Source organism: Pogona vitticeps, chromosome 8 (assembly GCF_051106095.1).
Source record: "Pogona vitticeps strain Pit_001003342236 chromosome 8, PviZW2.1, whole genome shotgun sequence".
Taxonomy (NCBI): Eukaryota; Metazoa; Chordata; class Lepidosauria; order Squamata; family Agamidae; genus Pogona; species Pogona vitticeps.
Window position 1 is genome coordinate 2,471,340 of NC_135790.1, and position 15,983 is coordinate 2,487,322.

Consider the following 15,983-nt stretch of genomic DNA (forward strand, 5'->3'; position numbering starts at 1 on the left):
GACCAAGAAATTCACATTTGTTTATTCAGCAGCCTAGTGTTTCGTTCTGTTTTTCCTGTGACCCTTAACTCTTCTACGCACGGTTTCAAGCAGTATTTGGGCTACCGATTGTAGATTAGTGGTCCTGATTCCATACAGCAACAGGTTGTCTGGTTTTCTTTCCCAAGGCAAAGACTTGCCTCTATCCTGGTTGGGCAACGTGGTCCACCAAGTGATGCTGGACTGCAACTCCCATCAGCCCTTGCTGCCCCAGCCCAAGGGATCATGGGTGTCATAGTCCTAACAACCTCCCAGGAGGCCCACAGGTTCCCCATCCTTCCCCCGATGCTAGTTAAGGCATCCCAGTAAAACATCCCACCCAGAACGTCAGGATTCACACCTCATGGTTTCTCCCATATTTCGCCATGGGTTGCTACCTTGGTGCTGGCCAAACCAAAGCCCATGACTTTCAGCCAACCACCCAGAAGGGCAGCGGAGGCCACTGACGGCAGAAGACTGGCTCCATGTCTCCCTGATTGGCTTGCAGAGATACCAAAGTCCATGTTGCACTGCAACGTCAAGGATATGTCTATAATTAATCACCGAGTCGGGCTGAAATGCCAGTGCTGGCGCCTCGAGGCAGAGAAAGCGAAGTAGAGAGGAGAGGTAAGGCTGCTCTCCCCACCAGAAAAGACACCAGCACTTCACGAGACCCTCTGTTAAATCGTTTTAAGACTCGCGCATGGACCAGCAATCTTGCAGGAAGGTTCCTGGAGACCTGCTGGCAGCACATGGGGCCCTCGCCCATGCCAACAAAACCAAAGGTCGTCCGGCAGGCCAAAAAGAAAAAACGAAAACGAAAACCGGGAACAGGAGATGAGGCTTCCCGGTCAGTAGAAGTGTTTCCGGCTCTGATCCTGCCACTTGTTGTAGACGATGATGCCAATCACGAGGGCGAAGACGAGGGCGACCAGGGAGAAGAAGACGATCAGGAAGAGGGCAAGGCCGCTCATGGGCTCCATCGGAGACTCCACTGCAAGGGGAAGAGGCAGAGACGGGGAAGCTCTCGAGTAGGCACGCTGCTCCTTTGGGGAGGATTATCCAGGAGCAGGAGGGAACTCTGTATCCATTCCACCAACCCAGACAGGGAGCCGCCAGCATCTTCAGGGCCGCAGCGTAAATCCATTTCTGGACGGCACCATCCAGAAATCCCTAGGGAGCGCCAACCTGGTTTTGAGGTTTTGGGAAGCCCAGCGCAGGATGGGCCAGGGGCCTGAATTTCACGGGGGGGGGGGGGAAGCTAGTGCGTGAGGCCAGGGCTCTCCAGAGGGGCCTTCTTCCCAGCCCTCCTCGGTGACGTCAGTGAACTTGGGGACGCTGGTGTGCAACATTTGTGCTGCACCACCAGGTTACAAGCCTTCCCCTGTGGTTCCTTCACCCAAAGTCCTAGCCTGGCATGAGACGACAGCACCGCAGGGTCTGTGGGTGGAGGCTCCTCCCAGCGGAGTCCAGAGCGCCTTCATTGCCAATCCTGCCGGACAATGCTGGGACTCCCAAAGCAAGCTGCCACTGTGCTCCCTTGTGCCCCCCCCCGAGTCTCAAGCACTCCCCTAGCTGGGCCAGTGGCCTGAAAAGCACTCCGGGGGGGGGGGGACACACACAACCTCCCAGCGGCTCCAGACCCTTCTCCACCACCCTGTGCCCACTTACATCCGGGCAGCTTCATGTTGTCCACAACCGGGAGGAAGACTTCCTTGTCCCGCTTCTCTTCCTCCAGCGTTCGCTCGACGGTCAGCTGGTACAACTTCAGGGAAACGATGTCATGATTATCTAGGGCAGAAGGAGGGGAAGGTGGTGAGTCGTCTGTGCCCAAGAAAAGGGGGGCAGAAAGCAGTCCTTTCCAGCAGAGCTATGCCATAGCTTTAAATTTTTAATTAGCATATTTTTCATGATTTGTCATTTTTAAATATTTTTGAAGCTGCCTTGGATCCCCCAGCATCATGACTGTGCCATCATCAAGTCAGTTCTGACTTACAGCAACCCTTTTCAAGGTTTAGGAGACAAAAACAAGATGGAAACTAAATCAATATATACCTGAGAGATCTCCAGTGACGGATGACACACCAAAATAGTATCCTCGGGGCAAATGGACTCCAGGGATATCAACGCAATCTCGCCATTCGTGCTTGCCGTCGATATCCAGCAGGACCTGGGAAAGAGGAGAATCGGGGCCCGTCAGCTCTTCCTTGAGGCTGCACCTGGCCAGCGGGCAAAGGCCCCAAGTGGCAAGAGAGAGACACTTACGGTCAGCCTCCTCTTCACGTAGCGGATCACCAGAAAGGTGTCGTGGTTCAAGTTGCGCACCATCGCCGTGCAGCCGCCGAGCTCTGTGGGTCTCCCGTCCCGGTCGTGGTCGTAGGCTAGCGAACCGTTACTCACCATGGCGGAGACGTAGGGGAAGACGCGCTGGAGGAGAAGACAAGGGGAGGCAGGTCAGCTGCCCATCTCGGCCCCGGATGCCCTCAGGAGGTCTAGCTACATTCGTTGGCCAAAAGAGGGAGGAAGCATGCATGCAGCCGAGCAGGACGGAAACGTGACCCAGCAGAAGCAGGCGGGGAGGTTCTACTTTCGAGAAGCAAAGCGGCTCGGCGGCCAGAGAACAATCACAATCTCTCCAGAGACAGGAGTTACAAGTGAGGTTCCTGAAGAGGCTCCTGAATTATGCCAGGGACGGCCGTGTGTGCGTGTGCGCACGCGCATGCGTGCCACAGGTGATGGCTCGGCAAAGGTTTTTCCTGCCAGGACGCCTGAATTTCGCCTGAAACACATGTCGGCCTGCTTTCCCAAAAGGTCACTGGCTCTATTGCTAGCAAACCAGCTCGATTGAGTTTGAACAGCATGGGAGACTTGAACTCAGGACACCCCCCAGTACTCATCTACTGCCTTAAGCAAGTGTATTTAAAAAAAAAGGAGGGGGAAACTTTGTTCAAAGGACAGCCATTTCCCCAAACCCCCTTCTTCTTTGGTTGAAATAACAGGAACAAGCAAAAGAAAAGCAACAGCAAGAGACAAAGAGCGGGCCAACAAAGCACACTGATGTTCGGCAGGGGTCTCTCTGGCTCCGAACGCTGCAGTTCCTTCAGCCTGGAAGGGGGCTATTTAAAACTCGAAGACGAATGGGAGAGGAAGAAGCCGAGCGGGAATAGCAGATCCTACAAGCACGGGACAAGTGGGAAAAACATCGTTGAGTACCTGGTTTCCTGCCGAATACCTCCTCTTCTGGGCCTGAGAATCCATAACAGTTATTGCAAAGCACGGGGGTGGGGGAGAGGGACAGAAGCAAAAGACAGTCATACATCAGGTGGCTTAGCGCTGATCTAGGTGGTGGGAAAGAAAATCTCCCTGTCTCGGCTTCCAGACATACACAATGACAATCACACCAGCCCTCCCTTGCTCTTGGGAAGGCTTAACATATGGAGGAGGGCTGGCCACCATTCGTACACTGGGCGTACACAGCCAGGGAGAGACAGGATACATGAGATACATGAGGATTGGTTGAGATTTACGCACTGAAGTAACACCTCCACCATCACAATCACCTAGAATCCCAGCTTCCTCATTCTCTCCCCCTCTCACACAGGCAAACACGCCCTACAGAAGGAATCGCAGGGTTTTTTTTTCTAAGCGCAAAACAGGGCAAACACATTTTCTAACCCGTTGACTTAGCAGCCGTGTATTCTCACCTGTAGTTCATGATTTAAAGCAACTGCTTCTCCCTTTTCTGTCCAAGCACAGCTTGCAAAATGATTTACAACAGATGGACTCGAATTATTTCACAGGGATTAAAAGTGCCGTTTTTAAAAACATGTTAAAAAATATCATTCAAAATGTTCCCTCAAAGCCCATTGCATTGCGCTTTGCCATCGCAAGACAAATATGTTGCAACAGGAACCGATGCCTGTCCGTCTTTCTGCCGAGCTCATTCCACTCAAAACTTTCCGAAGACCGCAGACTCAACTGCAGAGAGACAGAGAGAGCTCCCCATCTCTCCTTGCTCTGGTTTTGGCTCCGTCCAAGTAAATCTCCACTGGAAACATGCAGGTTGCTGCTGCATCTCCTATAACTAGACTGTTCATGTTCTTCTTGACTCTTGAGATGTCATAAAGCGACCCAGTCTTCATAAGAGGCTGCCCGGTGCATCTCTGCGTGAGTCCGTGCTCTCAATTCCAATCTGCAGCCATGCTCAAGGCCGCTACTCAAACAGAGCAGGGAGGAGCAGGGATTTAACTCAGGCAAGTAGACCCAAAACCTAAAAGTGAACCTTCTTGGGCATGAAGCAGGGAGGAGAAAGCCTGTGACCCTCCAAGCCAGGCTGGGGGCCAGGCTCCCATCAGAACCTCCCCCTGCACGGCCGAAGGTGAGAGAGGATGGGTTTGGAATCCAGCAGCACCCAGAGGACCACAGGCTTCCTGTTTTACCCCACAAAAGCAGAGGGGAGGGGGGTGTCACCTGTTTTAATTCAGAAAAATGAAGGGACTACAGCTGCCCAAAGACTGGAAAATCCCAACCAAAGGGGAAAAAAGTTTCTTTTTCTGAAGGATAACATCCAGAATACCTCAACCCACACAGGGGGCTGGCTTGACTGGCTGTGGGTGGAAAGCACCAGCTTTATATTCTTTTTCTTTCTTTTCCTATTTCCCTTCTAGGGTCATTTCCCCACTTCTTTCTGTATCTCCCAGCTCCTGATCCTCTCTTCCCTTTGCTTTCTCTCTCCTCCTCCTCCTCCGTTGGTCCATGAGTTTCAGGGACTGAAAATTATTCCTTGTCCTTGAACTTAGGACTAAAATGCAGGTCAAAATGATTTCCATTTGGGTTTTCCCCCTGGAGGAGGAGACCTGCAGGGAACATGACCATCCCTAACCCTAACCCAATCATCCTATTAAATGCTGTAAGACTGTAAAAAAAAGCCCCACCCCGGTCAGATGCACTGAGTCCAGCCTTTTGACCTCACTGTGGAGCAGAAGAACTTAGCGTGCCGGATCGGGTCCCTGAAAAGTTCCTCTCCACGGGTTGCAACCAACAGGCCCGGAAGGTCGACAAGGCATGATCCCACCCCTCCCAAAGCGCAGCATCCCCAGAGCCCCCTTACCTCCTGCTGCTTCTCCTCGTTTGGATACGTGTCTACAAACACACCCAGGCCGAGAAAGTTATCCTTGCTCCCAAAGACAGGGCCTAGAACAGACAACAGCGGGTTCACCCCATGGGCTTCCTCACTTGGAACAAAGCCATGGCTTTCCCTACTCCGCAGCAGGGACCAGGGTAGTTCCACCCCCAACCCCACCAGCCAGACAGACCCCCACCTTCCCGTTTACACAACATTTTTGGAAACGTGATTACTCAGCCCTTCCCGCCTTGATCGCTTAGAAGCTTGTGGCCCAGAGAGATCTGAATCATAAAAAACCCCAGCTGAGATCCAAAAGAGTCCCATGTCTTTATTGAAGAATCACCAGGAGGCAGAGAAGCATGTTTCCCGTCAGCAGCCGGGAATTAAAACTGTGCAGAACCGCCAACTTGGGAAGGTACCCATAGGACAATTCTAGGACTGTGCAGCTGGCCCAAGGTTACACAGGCTGACCCTTCTCGCAGGAGGCCCCGTGGGGGAATCACACTCCCAACCTCCGGCTCTGCAGCCAGGGACTTAAACCACGGAGCGAACCTAGCAAATTTTACTCCTGCTATGAAACAAGGGAATATCTACAATGGTGCCCCGCATAGCGACGTTAATCCATTCCAGGATTAACGTCACTATCCGGATTCATCACTATGCGGGGGGGGACCCATAGGAACGCATTAAACTTTGTTTAATGCGTTCCTATTGGGGAAAAACTCACCGGTAAGCGAAGATTCTCCCATCTGGCCGCTATTTTCGCTGCCCGGTAAGCGAGGCAGGGCGCGAAAATGCTGCGGGTGGCCATTTTGGAACCACCGATCAGCTGTTTTCTAAACATCGCAATGCGAAGATCAGTAAGCGAAATGCTTACCGATCATCGCAATGCGATGTTTAGCCTATCTAAACATCGCAATACAATCGCATTAGCGATCGCAAAAAACGCGTTGCTATGCGGATTCGTCATTAAATGGTGTGCTCGTTAAGCGAGGAACCACTGTATATTTCTTACCATGGCAGCAGACAGGTCAATCCTGAGTCTGATGATGTTGCCTACTTTTGATTTAAACCAGAACTTTGCCCTTCAGTAACGCAACAGCTGGGGGGAGATTTAGAAAACACACAACAACACCTCAACTGGGGGCACCAGTCTTCTGCATAGGGCAGCTGAGTCTTTCATTCAGAAGCTTCTAAAGCAGTGGCTCCGAACCTGGGGTCCCCAGAGGTTCTTGAACTACAACTCCCAGAAATCCTGGCCAGCATAGCTAGTGGCGAAGGCTTCTGGGAGTTGTAGTCCAAGAACATCTGGACTAAAACCACTGTAAAGCATCTTCTCCAAGCTGTGGCCATGAGTATAATATCTGCTAGTCTGGTGGCTACCAGACAAGTTAAGACTACAATTCCCACTGCCCTCAACCACTGGCGCTGCTGGCTGGGGGTGATGGGCATTGTCATCAAAAACATCTGGAACGCACCAAGCTGGAGAGGTTAAGGAAGTTTTAGTGCCCTGCAAGGAACAAAAAGATGGACCAGTAACCTCCCACGACACTGGGGTCTCAGGAACTCTGTCTGAAGTGGTTTTTAGCTCACTCCTTGCCTGGTACGACACAGGACAAGAGACATCTCACACCTAACAAATACAGGAGAAGAGGCAACAGGCCAAGTAAAATGTTCCAAACATCCACGGCAAGCTGATCTGACTACCTGCAACCAGTGAGGAACCGATGGGTGCCCCCTGCCATGTGCATGGTGGGCGTCGCATGCTTTGGAAAACTGGTTTGGGTTTTGCTAAGGTGCTCAACAGACTTTTACCTGGCTGCATCCGGTCTTTTGTGTACCAGACTGCAAAGCCGTCTCCATTCAGGTTCTTCTTTCCTTGTCCGTGGATTCGGAAGTGCACTTGCATCTCCCAATCTCTCAAGTAACAAGGCTGTTGAAGGCAACGGGAATGGGGGCAAGGCAGGGGCGTGGGGAGAAAAAATAGATATATATATATACACAATGTCAGGGGCAGGTTAGCAATGAGAAAAAAAAAAAACCTTCACACCTTTTCCACAATGACAAGCAATATGTGGACCCATGGATCCTCCAGAATGTAAACTTGTGAAAGGCTGAATGAATTGGCTCGGTTTCCTGCAACAAAATGCAGACCTTAACAGTGTTCTCTATCCTCAGGCAGAAAACAAACACAGAGACACGTGGTCCCTGAGCAAATGCCAAAGCCAGGGGTGGGCGCATTTCCTTCACAGCGGTGATGAAAAGGAACAGCACTGAACCGGGGAAATATGGTCAATGCAAAGTTTTGAAAAGTTGTTTTTCTGGTTTGGAGATAGTGGATTATAATAGTTGTTGACTGACTAAGCGACCAAGCTAAATTAATTTTCCAAGCTCTGTTTCACCACCTAAAGAAGCTCAGAAGCCAACATCCAGGTTTGTTTCTTCTCTACAGCATACTGGGTCACTTGTCTGGGGCAAGCAGGAATCACCTCCAGGCAAACAGACAGGAGAAGCAAATTTTTTAAATACACGAAGGCACAAGAATTCTTCCAGCTTCTTCCAAGCCGTGAATCCACAGCAAGTTGCCACCAAGATGTCTGTATTTGTCAGCCACCAGCCTTGGCTAATTTAGCTGCACGACAAGGTTAACACCCTCGCACTCTGCATGATCAACACACTGATCGGATGCCTTTCATCCTTCCCCATCCAAAGACCACTTTATTTTAAACATTTGCAAATGTACAGAGGGAAGCTACAAGAACACCTCACCCGGTCTCTGCTGCGAAGTTGGCTGCAGCTTTATCTACAGTCTATAGTTTTGACTATAACACGGATCTCCATCGCCTCCCCGTGCTGGCTGATAGTTTGTGAAAGGTGTCCCAAAAAGTAATTTTGCCAGACTCTCTGCTGTGGAAAGTGCTGCTTTCCATTTCATCCCCAGAGTGCAAGGGAGCGCTTTCTCACCCACCTGGCCAAGAACCTATAGATGTCCTTGCCAACTGAGCTATATTTAGAAAACAAGACAAAGTAATTAATCCCAGTTGGCATTATTAAGTGAAAACAAATGGTACTTAGGAATAAAAACAAAACAACTGGCACAGGCTGACTGGGGGAGGGGCAGAGTGAGGTTTACCAAAGGGAAGAGAATCTGGAGTCTGACTGACAGGTTGTCCTATGCCATCAAGTCGCCTCCAACGTCTGGCAACCCCTTGAATGAGGGATCTCCAGAATGCCCTCTCCTCCACAGCCCTGCTCAGCTCTTGCAAACAAAAGCCTGTGGCTTCCTTTAAAGAGTCAGTCCATCTTGCATTTGGTCTTCCTCTTTTCCTGATGCCTCCCACTTTTCCCAGCATGATGGCCTTTTCCAGAGAATCCTGCCTTCTCAATACAAGACAGCCTCATTTTTAACATTTCTGCTTCCAGAGATAGTTCAACTTTGATTTGGGCTAAGATCCACTTGTTTTATCTTTCTGGCAATCCAGGGTATACACAAAGCTCTCCTCCAGTACATTTCCAACAAATCAATTCCCCCCCCCCTCCCAGTTTTCTTTACTAAGTAGACTCACATACTATCTATATCTTAAACACCACTAATAAATTAACTGCATTGTCGTTTTTGCACTATGAGCCTCCAGAGTTCACAGTAATGGCTGGTCCTGAAATTTATTTATTTATTAGATTTATACCCCACCCATCTAGACCAATGGACTACTGGAAGCTAGGATGCAGCAAAAATGGAATCTCTGCCCTGCTGGGTCAGAAGCAAGCTGCTTCCAGCCCCCAAAAAATTGTTTCTAAGAACATTTTATCACTACTGTTTAAAAGTCCCCTTGAACTAGGAAAGGGGTTATTATGAACAGTGTGTGACCTGGAATGACCCCCGGTCACACGGTGTTACGAACAGAACGCGGTCCCTGCCTGATCCTGCATTTGAGCCAGACCATCCATTTCACTTCTGCCTGACCCCATGCTCCATCTGGCAGCCATGAGACCCAGCATTTAATACAATGCAGACAGAACTGGGGAACCTCCAGATATTTGGAACTACGTCTCCCACAATCATTTACCCTAAGCCACACTGGCTCAGCCGTCTGGGCACTGAAGTAAAAAGCATCAAAGGTCCCCACAAGCTTGATGCAAGTTGCTTTCAAACTGCCTCACTTGCTGCAACAGCACCATAAGGAAGTTCCATATTTTAATACCATATTATAGATGGAAAGAGCAGAGAAGAGCAGGTGTAAGAGACGGGGTGTCCGTCAATCCGCCTAATGAGATCATGGCAATAGTGAAAAGTTGAGACTCCTTCTGGTCTCCCATTTTGGAGCTCAAGGATCCAGTCTCCATGACAGAGGAATTCGTCTGTATCCTCCAAGTCAAAGACTGCAAAAATAGAGGCAATTTCAAGAGCCACACCAAGAAGGCAAACATAATATTACACTTTATGCCAGTGAAAAGCTGACTATACAGCAGTTTAATTTACTGAGTCACCAAGTCAGGTTGCAAAGTCAAGGGCAAATATACCAACACCTAAATGAGTGTTGGAGCTGATGAGTGATGGTGAGTCCGAAACACTTGAAAACCAGTGGCTGAAACATCAACAGAATCTCCCTGCCCAGGAGTTAAGAATTTCCCTCAGTAAACCAGAACTGATTCGCACCATTTCAGAACCCAGGGGATTGCAGGTTGTCTGCTTCAACTCACAACAGTAAAGTGACCCTTCCACTTACATATGGCAATGATTTGTTCTCAAGAGGAAATGTCCTGTGGCTACTGACATTTTGGGAGCTGGGGGGGGGGAGTTTCCAAGAAAAGGAACTTCTCCAAACTCTGGAACAGCCATCCTATTCACTGTTTGTTTCAGGCGGAGATCAGATCAAGAGCTGGAAACGTTTGGGCATCGATGGTTTCTGTGGGAACCAACTCTCAAAGCCGACCCATGGAGGAGGGGGAAGAAGTGTGAGCCTTACCACTCGGTTCCAGATGGCGCCCTGCTTGCTCTGAACATCGGGAGTGAGCCGGATAAACTGGGTCATCACCATCGCATTGCCCATAAGTTCCCACAAGGAAGAGCTGCTCGATCCGACGCCTGAAAAGAGAAGACGATTAGAATTTGGGTCCTCCTGCAGGTGGAGCAGGCTCCTTATGTCTTGTTGCCGTGTAGTGCAATCAAGAAACAGAACCCAGAACGGAACTACACAGTGGAGGACGAACGGCCATGGGGGCAAGCAACTGGTTTGTGTTGTTGGGGTAGGGATCTGCATCCTTTCACATAACCATCTTAGAACTGCCCAGCAGGAAGGGACCCTATAGATGATCGAATCCAGCCTCTCTCAAGGAGGCCCAGTGGAGGAATCAAACTCCAGACCTCTGGCTCAGCAGCCAGAGTCCTCAACCGCTGAGCGATCCAGCAGTATGTGGGTGCTTGTATTCACATCTACAAAAGGGAGCAGTTTCGCCTGGAACAACAGATGTCATAAAAAAACCAAGCTCACCCTTCAGCCTTGTTGGCTTTCGGTTATAATTAATAAATAATAACCTACAACTTGGCAGAATTTGCATCAAGCAGCCGGAAACCTTTAGACGAAAAGCCACTATTGTATAGTAAAAGATTTGTATTTCTCCCCTATGTGTGTTTTGTGCCAGCCATCGGTATTAAAATACTCTCACTAGTGTCTTGGTTAAAACATGAAAGAACTCTTACTGTTTATATATATAAAGTACAAACAACATAACTCACAGTGCTTAGAAATATGGTATAACTATAACAGATATTTTCTCTTGTAACTATTTCTCTCATTGTTACACTGTGACATTTGTAAGCCCTATTATATATTATAGTTTATAAATATCTATAAAATATAACTTCCAATGCTTACACATTTGGCATAACAGACTTATTTTCTCTTATAACTATCTCTCTCATGGTTACACTGTGTCATTTGTAATCTCTATTATATATATTTAGTTACTGTAGTTACATCCTTATTTCTCTCTGACCTCCATCATGTCCTCAACCTCATCTTCCTCTACATGGGTAGCCCTGTCTGACAGACGGGTCTGACTGACACCGGCTTTATAGAGCAGCCTGGCTGACTAAAAATTCTGATTATGGTAACATTAGCATTTATGCAAATACAACAATCTGGTTCTAGCAAACGCATGTAAACAATCACTCACGCACATTCCCTCTGTGTGCATAGATACCTATGCATAGATATTGATGGTCTGAGCACAGAAGGGAATATTTTGCCCCAATATTTCAAGGATGAGCTGACAGCGCCTTTGAGCTGCCCCATATACCCCTTTCCTTTCAAGACCCAGCTGTTTAAAAAACTCAAGCCCTCCCTCTTTCCCCACAGACTGGCCCTTGCTGCTTGCTTGTCTTCACTGCCCGGCTCCTGAACTCATCCCCCCTCGTGGTCCAGAAGCTGTTTTTCACTCTAGCCCCCCCCCTCCGGCCCTTCTGGGCATCTTCTGTACCCAAATCCTCTGTGCCCTCCATGAATCCAACCAGAAAGCCCATAAAGCAGTCCCCTGTTTCCACCTGGATTGAGAAATGCAATGGGTTTGGGTGTTCCCCCCGCCCCGTTTTAACCTACATGCCCTTGGAAAGAGGCACTTCACCTGTTGGATTCCCTATCCCAGGGACTAACTAAGGGCACAGGCGCCCATTTATCCCAAGCAAGAAATATCTCACTTGTATCAGATGAACTTTCTCTTCTGGGGAGGAAAAAAAACACACACACACCCTAAAACAGGGCTGGTCAACATCTTAATGCTACCCCTAATTAGAGTTGGCCCATTAAGTCAGTTGATTTAAATAACAATAAATCAACAAATAAGTCCTGTTGAATCAATGAGTCTACTTCAGCTGGAACCAGCAACTGGCCAATACCCCTCCCCCTTCTAAAAGCATGTGCATGGCAGGCAGGCATTCAACAGGTGAACGATTTCCAGCAGAAAGTGCAGCGAGCCCAGCCGCTCAGTATGAGATGCCTTGAACATCGGCCTGACAGGCAGAGACCCAACAGGTGGAACCCTCCCTCTCCTCTTCTGCAAGCAAAGGTAACTTGCGAGAAGGGCTCGGAGCTCTTGGCGCCTTAACCGCCTGCCGGACATCCAACCGGGGAAGCCTCTGCACCCAAGGCAGCGCCGTACTGGGGTGGGGTGGGTGGAGCGTCACCTGACGGACTCCTGCCTGCGCGGAGGTCGAGCGCCAGGTCCCCTAAAGCCACCGCTCACCCTGGTAGGGCGTGACGAGCGAGTGCTCCCGCTTCAAGTACTCGTCCATCTGCTCGGCCCGGGCCCCGCACCCCAGCAGCAGGCAGAGCCCAACCAGTAGCAGCCCCGCTCGGCCCCGGCAGCCGCGCCAGCCACCCGCCGCCGCCATCTTCTGCCCTCCTCCTCCACCTCCGGCCCCGACGGAGGCCCCAAGCTCCGCCCCCCGCCGCGGAACCCGCTTTGATTGGCTCTCCAGTCGGGCCCCGCCCATTTCCGCCTTTCTTGCGCGCTTTGAATGGCCCGAGGCCGCCTCTCGTTGCTCCCTCCCTGAGGGGGGCGGGGGCTGGGAACACAAACGCCATGTTTTCTGGTCGCACGGCATTCTGGGAAATATAGTTCGCGAGGGTTGAAGCTTTTAAAGGGGCAGAAGCCTTTATTTCGCCGCCAGGGATGTCGCTGCGCGTCTTTGCCGGCTGGATTGGCGCAGGAGTAATTCTGGAGGGGGGGGGCCTCCAGCAAAAGACCCATCCAGAGAGGCCAAACGTGCGGCAAGCTGACGTGGTCCATAAGAACATCCAGTGGTTTGGCCTTTGAAGTGGCCATTAAGAACCATAAGATCTACAAAAGACCTGCTCTTTGTTGGTTGGCATGAGCCGTCCAGCTGCCTTTCTTTTTTTGCATTCTATTTCTCGAAGGGACGGGTACGAGGGCTGTCACCGTCGTATCTTTTTTTTCCCTATCCCCGGTAGTAAAAACAGAATAAGAATAAAGTAAATAATTCACCCTTTGATAGATTTTATGCAGGAAAAGGACAGGCTGTTTTTGGGACTGCCAAGTGACTTTGGTCAGCAAGTCCGGTTGCAACCCAACTTGGGTAATTTTGGTAGATGTAGTCCAGAAAAGCTAACTTTTCCCATCTTAGCTTTTGTGAATCCTTAACACACACAGACACCCCAAATTTCCAGCACAAGACAGATGGATGGTTCACACTGCCCAGTGACAGGGCCGGCCCCAAGTCCCTTGTCCACTGCCTAAGGACTATGGACAGAGCCTTTCCTTCCTTTTACAAAAGCCAAACCTGGCTCCAATAATTATCTGTGCTACAAATATTTTTAAAATATGCTTAATTCTCTGTTTTGTTCAAAGGTCAAGCTTCACACACAACATTTCACTGTTATGTTCTCCGAGCCTTTATTGTCCTTTCTCTTCATTTTCTAAGGAAGAGTAATCTTTCTTGGAAAATTCCCTGTGACTCTAAAAGTGTTCAGCGCCATCCCCAATGTGGCTAAGCAGCTCCACCAAAGTTGAAACATTACTATGGCACTTATAAAAACAATTATTTTTTTCAATTGCCATTTAAGGCTGGCAGAAAACTGAGCCAAGTTTATTTATAGATTCCTGTTTTCTTTTCTTTTTTCCTTTTTGAGAGTACTGACAGTGAGTTTTAAAGCATTTATAGATACAAGAACATAACAATTAGGTTCATCATAGAAATGAGTAAATCCTCGTAACTGAATAACTGGAGAACAGACCACTGCAGTCATCTATACGTAATTATTAAACCAGTCCTAGGGCATTAGCTGTTTTAAAGTTTGGGGATAAGGGAAGCAGGAAAAATGAAAAACAACAGCAAAAACAACAGCCGCTGCAAATCAAGCCTGGAGTAACATCCATTGTTTTTTGAGACTGACTGTTTGCAAGATGGAAAAAAAAATGTAGATACAATGAAAAACAAAAAGGTGCAGAAATTAATTTTCAGTCTGCCACCACTGCCCCATAGCCAAAGCTTGGACTTCTAGACATCTCTCTACTGGCCAGAATGAGGACCCCCTACTTTGGCTTAATAATTATGTGCCCTCGCTCAAGCCCATTTCAACCTTTGGCAGCTCTTTTTAGAGTTTTCCAGGGAGAGAATACTCGGAAGTGCTTTACCCTTCCCTTCCACTGGGGGCGCCCTGGGACTGTGCAGCTTGCCCAAGGCCACCCAGGCTGGCTCTTCTCCAAGGTGGAAATCGAACTCCCAACCTCTGGCTCCAGCAGCCATTCACCCAACTCACTGAGCTATTCAGAGAGGAGGAAAAATGTGTACAGCACAAGCTCATAGAATAACTGAGTTGGAAAGGTCCTTTAAGGCCTTTAAGTCCAACCTCCCTGCTCATAGCAGCCTTTATGTGCACAGAAGAAGCGATCTAGATGTAAACACCAGTTTAGCTTTCCCTGCATTTAACCTTCTGTTAACTTAAACTTGATCTATATATTAAAAACACATTTTTAAACATTCTGATCTGTTGATCATAATTAAAGGAACTGAGGGGATATGAGGCCATGTGCTGTTTTAGATTTTACTGTATTACATTTTAATATTCCTATCTTAATTTATCATGCTTTTAAGCATTTGTGTTTTTTTAGTTGTTGTATGCTGCCTTGAGTCCTTTCCCTGGAAGAAAGACGGACTATAAATAAATACAGCCAAATTGGTATTTATATCTAGTAGTTGGAGGAGGCCGACTCATCACTGAAGTACACTCATCTGGGAAAACTTTGTCCTTTAACCGTAGAACTGGCTCTGACTGGCTGGTCGTGGTATTCCCAATAGCACACAGGGGAAAAAAAATAGCAGTATTACTTCATGTGTGTGACATTTTATTGATTCAGTAAAAATTGTGCTCCATCCAAAATTTTGCGTCTGCATCTGACTCACGCTGCAGCTTTTCTTTAACACAAATGCTCATTTAAACCGGTTGCAAAAAATGATGTTTTTCTTAGTGCAGAATCTGCTTTACTTTAAGCACAGCTTTTATTGGCTCTTTATTATTTTACAGCCCTGTTTCAGCCCCACTTAACTAACAGATGAAGCTGCTCCCACTGAAGAATATTTCCGAATATTTTTGCGATCTACAGCACAGCTTTATTATTATTTGTCTTGCCGCAAGTGAAGTGGTCTCATCAGACTAGCCTGTCTAGCAACATTTTAAACAATTTATATGGGTTCTTCTGAGTGGTTAAAGGAGCATGATGTTCCCTTGAGAAACTGGCTGCATTTCAGGCCTGGGCTTCTCCCTACCATGAGTGCATTCTCTGTAACAATCTGTAAAGTTGTGTTTTTTTTTAATATTCTTTATAAATCTTGGGCAGGAGATGAAAGGCACTCTGTAAATGCAGGATATTTATAGCCTTCCTCAGCATTACTCCCCCCCCCCACCAGGCACCAGATGAACACAGCGCCCGTTTTCTTTGTTGCTGTAATACTGACAAAAGTCAGCCAGAAAAGATTTTGAAGGGACACTGGCCTAACCCGTAGTTTGTGCTGTAAACCAGAAATTCCAAGTGAAAACCCTGGAGAATCAGGCATGGACAGACTAAGATGGCAAATATCAAATCACCAGTCTACTTACACAACTAAGTCAACACTGGTTTGAAAACCATCCCGCTTCCCTTTTATTTCAGAGAAACTGGACAGTAAACATTTTAATTCTGTGATGATGTTCAACTATGTGTAAAAGGCAATTCTTAGCAAACTGTACTTTCCATTATTATTATTATTATTATTATTATTATTATTATTATTATTATTATTATTATTATTATTATTATTATTATTATTATTATTATTATTATT

At 48.0% G+C, this 15,983-nt stretch overlaps 1 protein-coding gene across 3 annotated transcripts; it reads right to left on the reverse strand.

The window, feature by feature from the left end:
• LMAN2L (lectin, mannose binding 2 like) lies at positions 1-12,578 on the reverse strand. 3 transcript variants are annotated; one of them, XM_020780206.3, is made up of 9 exons: positions 12,386-12,578; positions 10,111-10,229; positions 6,959-7,076; positions 5,129-5,211; positions 3,232-3,264; positions 2,284-2,445; positions 2,074-2,188; positions 1,690-1,809; positions 1-1,012 (listed from the first exon to the last, which is right to left on the reverse strand). In XM_020780206.3, exons 1-9 carry the CDS (start codon positions 12,531-12,533, stop codon positions 870-872), a joined length of 1,041 nt encoding a protein of 346 aa, XP_020635865.3. In that variant the 5' UTR covers positions 12,534-12,578; the 3' UTR covers positions 1-869. The 3 variants fall into 3 exon arrangements, with proteins under 3 accessions (XP_020635865.3, XP_020635868.3, XP_020635866.3); XM_020780209.3 differs by having other exon boundaries at positions 12,327-12,467; XM_020780207.3 differs by lacking the exon at positions 3,232-3,264.
• Positions 12,579-15,983: the final 3,405 nt, after the last annotated feature.

Coding starts and splice junctions, on each gene's coding strand:
- LMAN2L (XM_020780206.3), bottom strand. CDS start 12,533: ATGGCGGCGGCGGGTGGCTGGCGCGGCTGCCGGGGCCGAGCGGGGCTG. Junction 10,230..12,385: donor GCTCGTCACGCCCTACCAGG/GTGAGCGGTGGC, acceptor TTCTCTTTTCAG/GCGTCGGATCGAGCAGCTCT. Junction 3,265..5,128: donor ACGAGGAGAAGCAGCAGGAG/GTAAGGGGGCTC, acceptor ATGGATTCTCAG/GCCCAGAAGAGGAGGTATTC.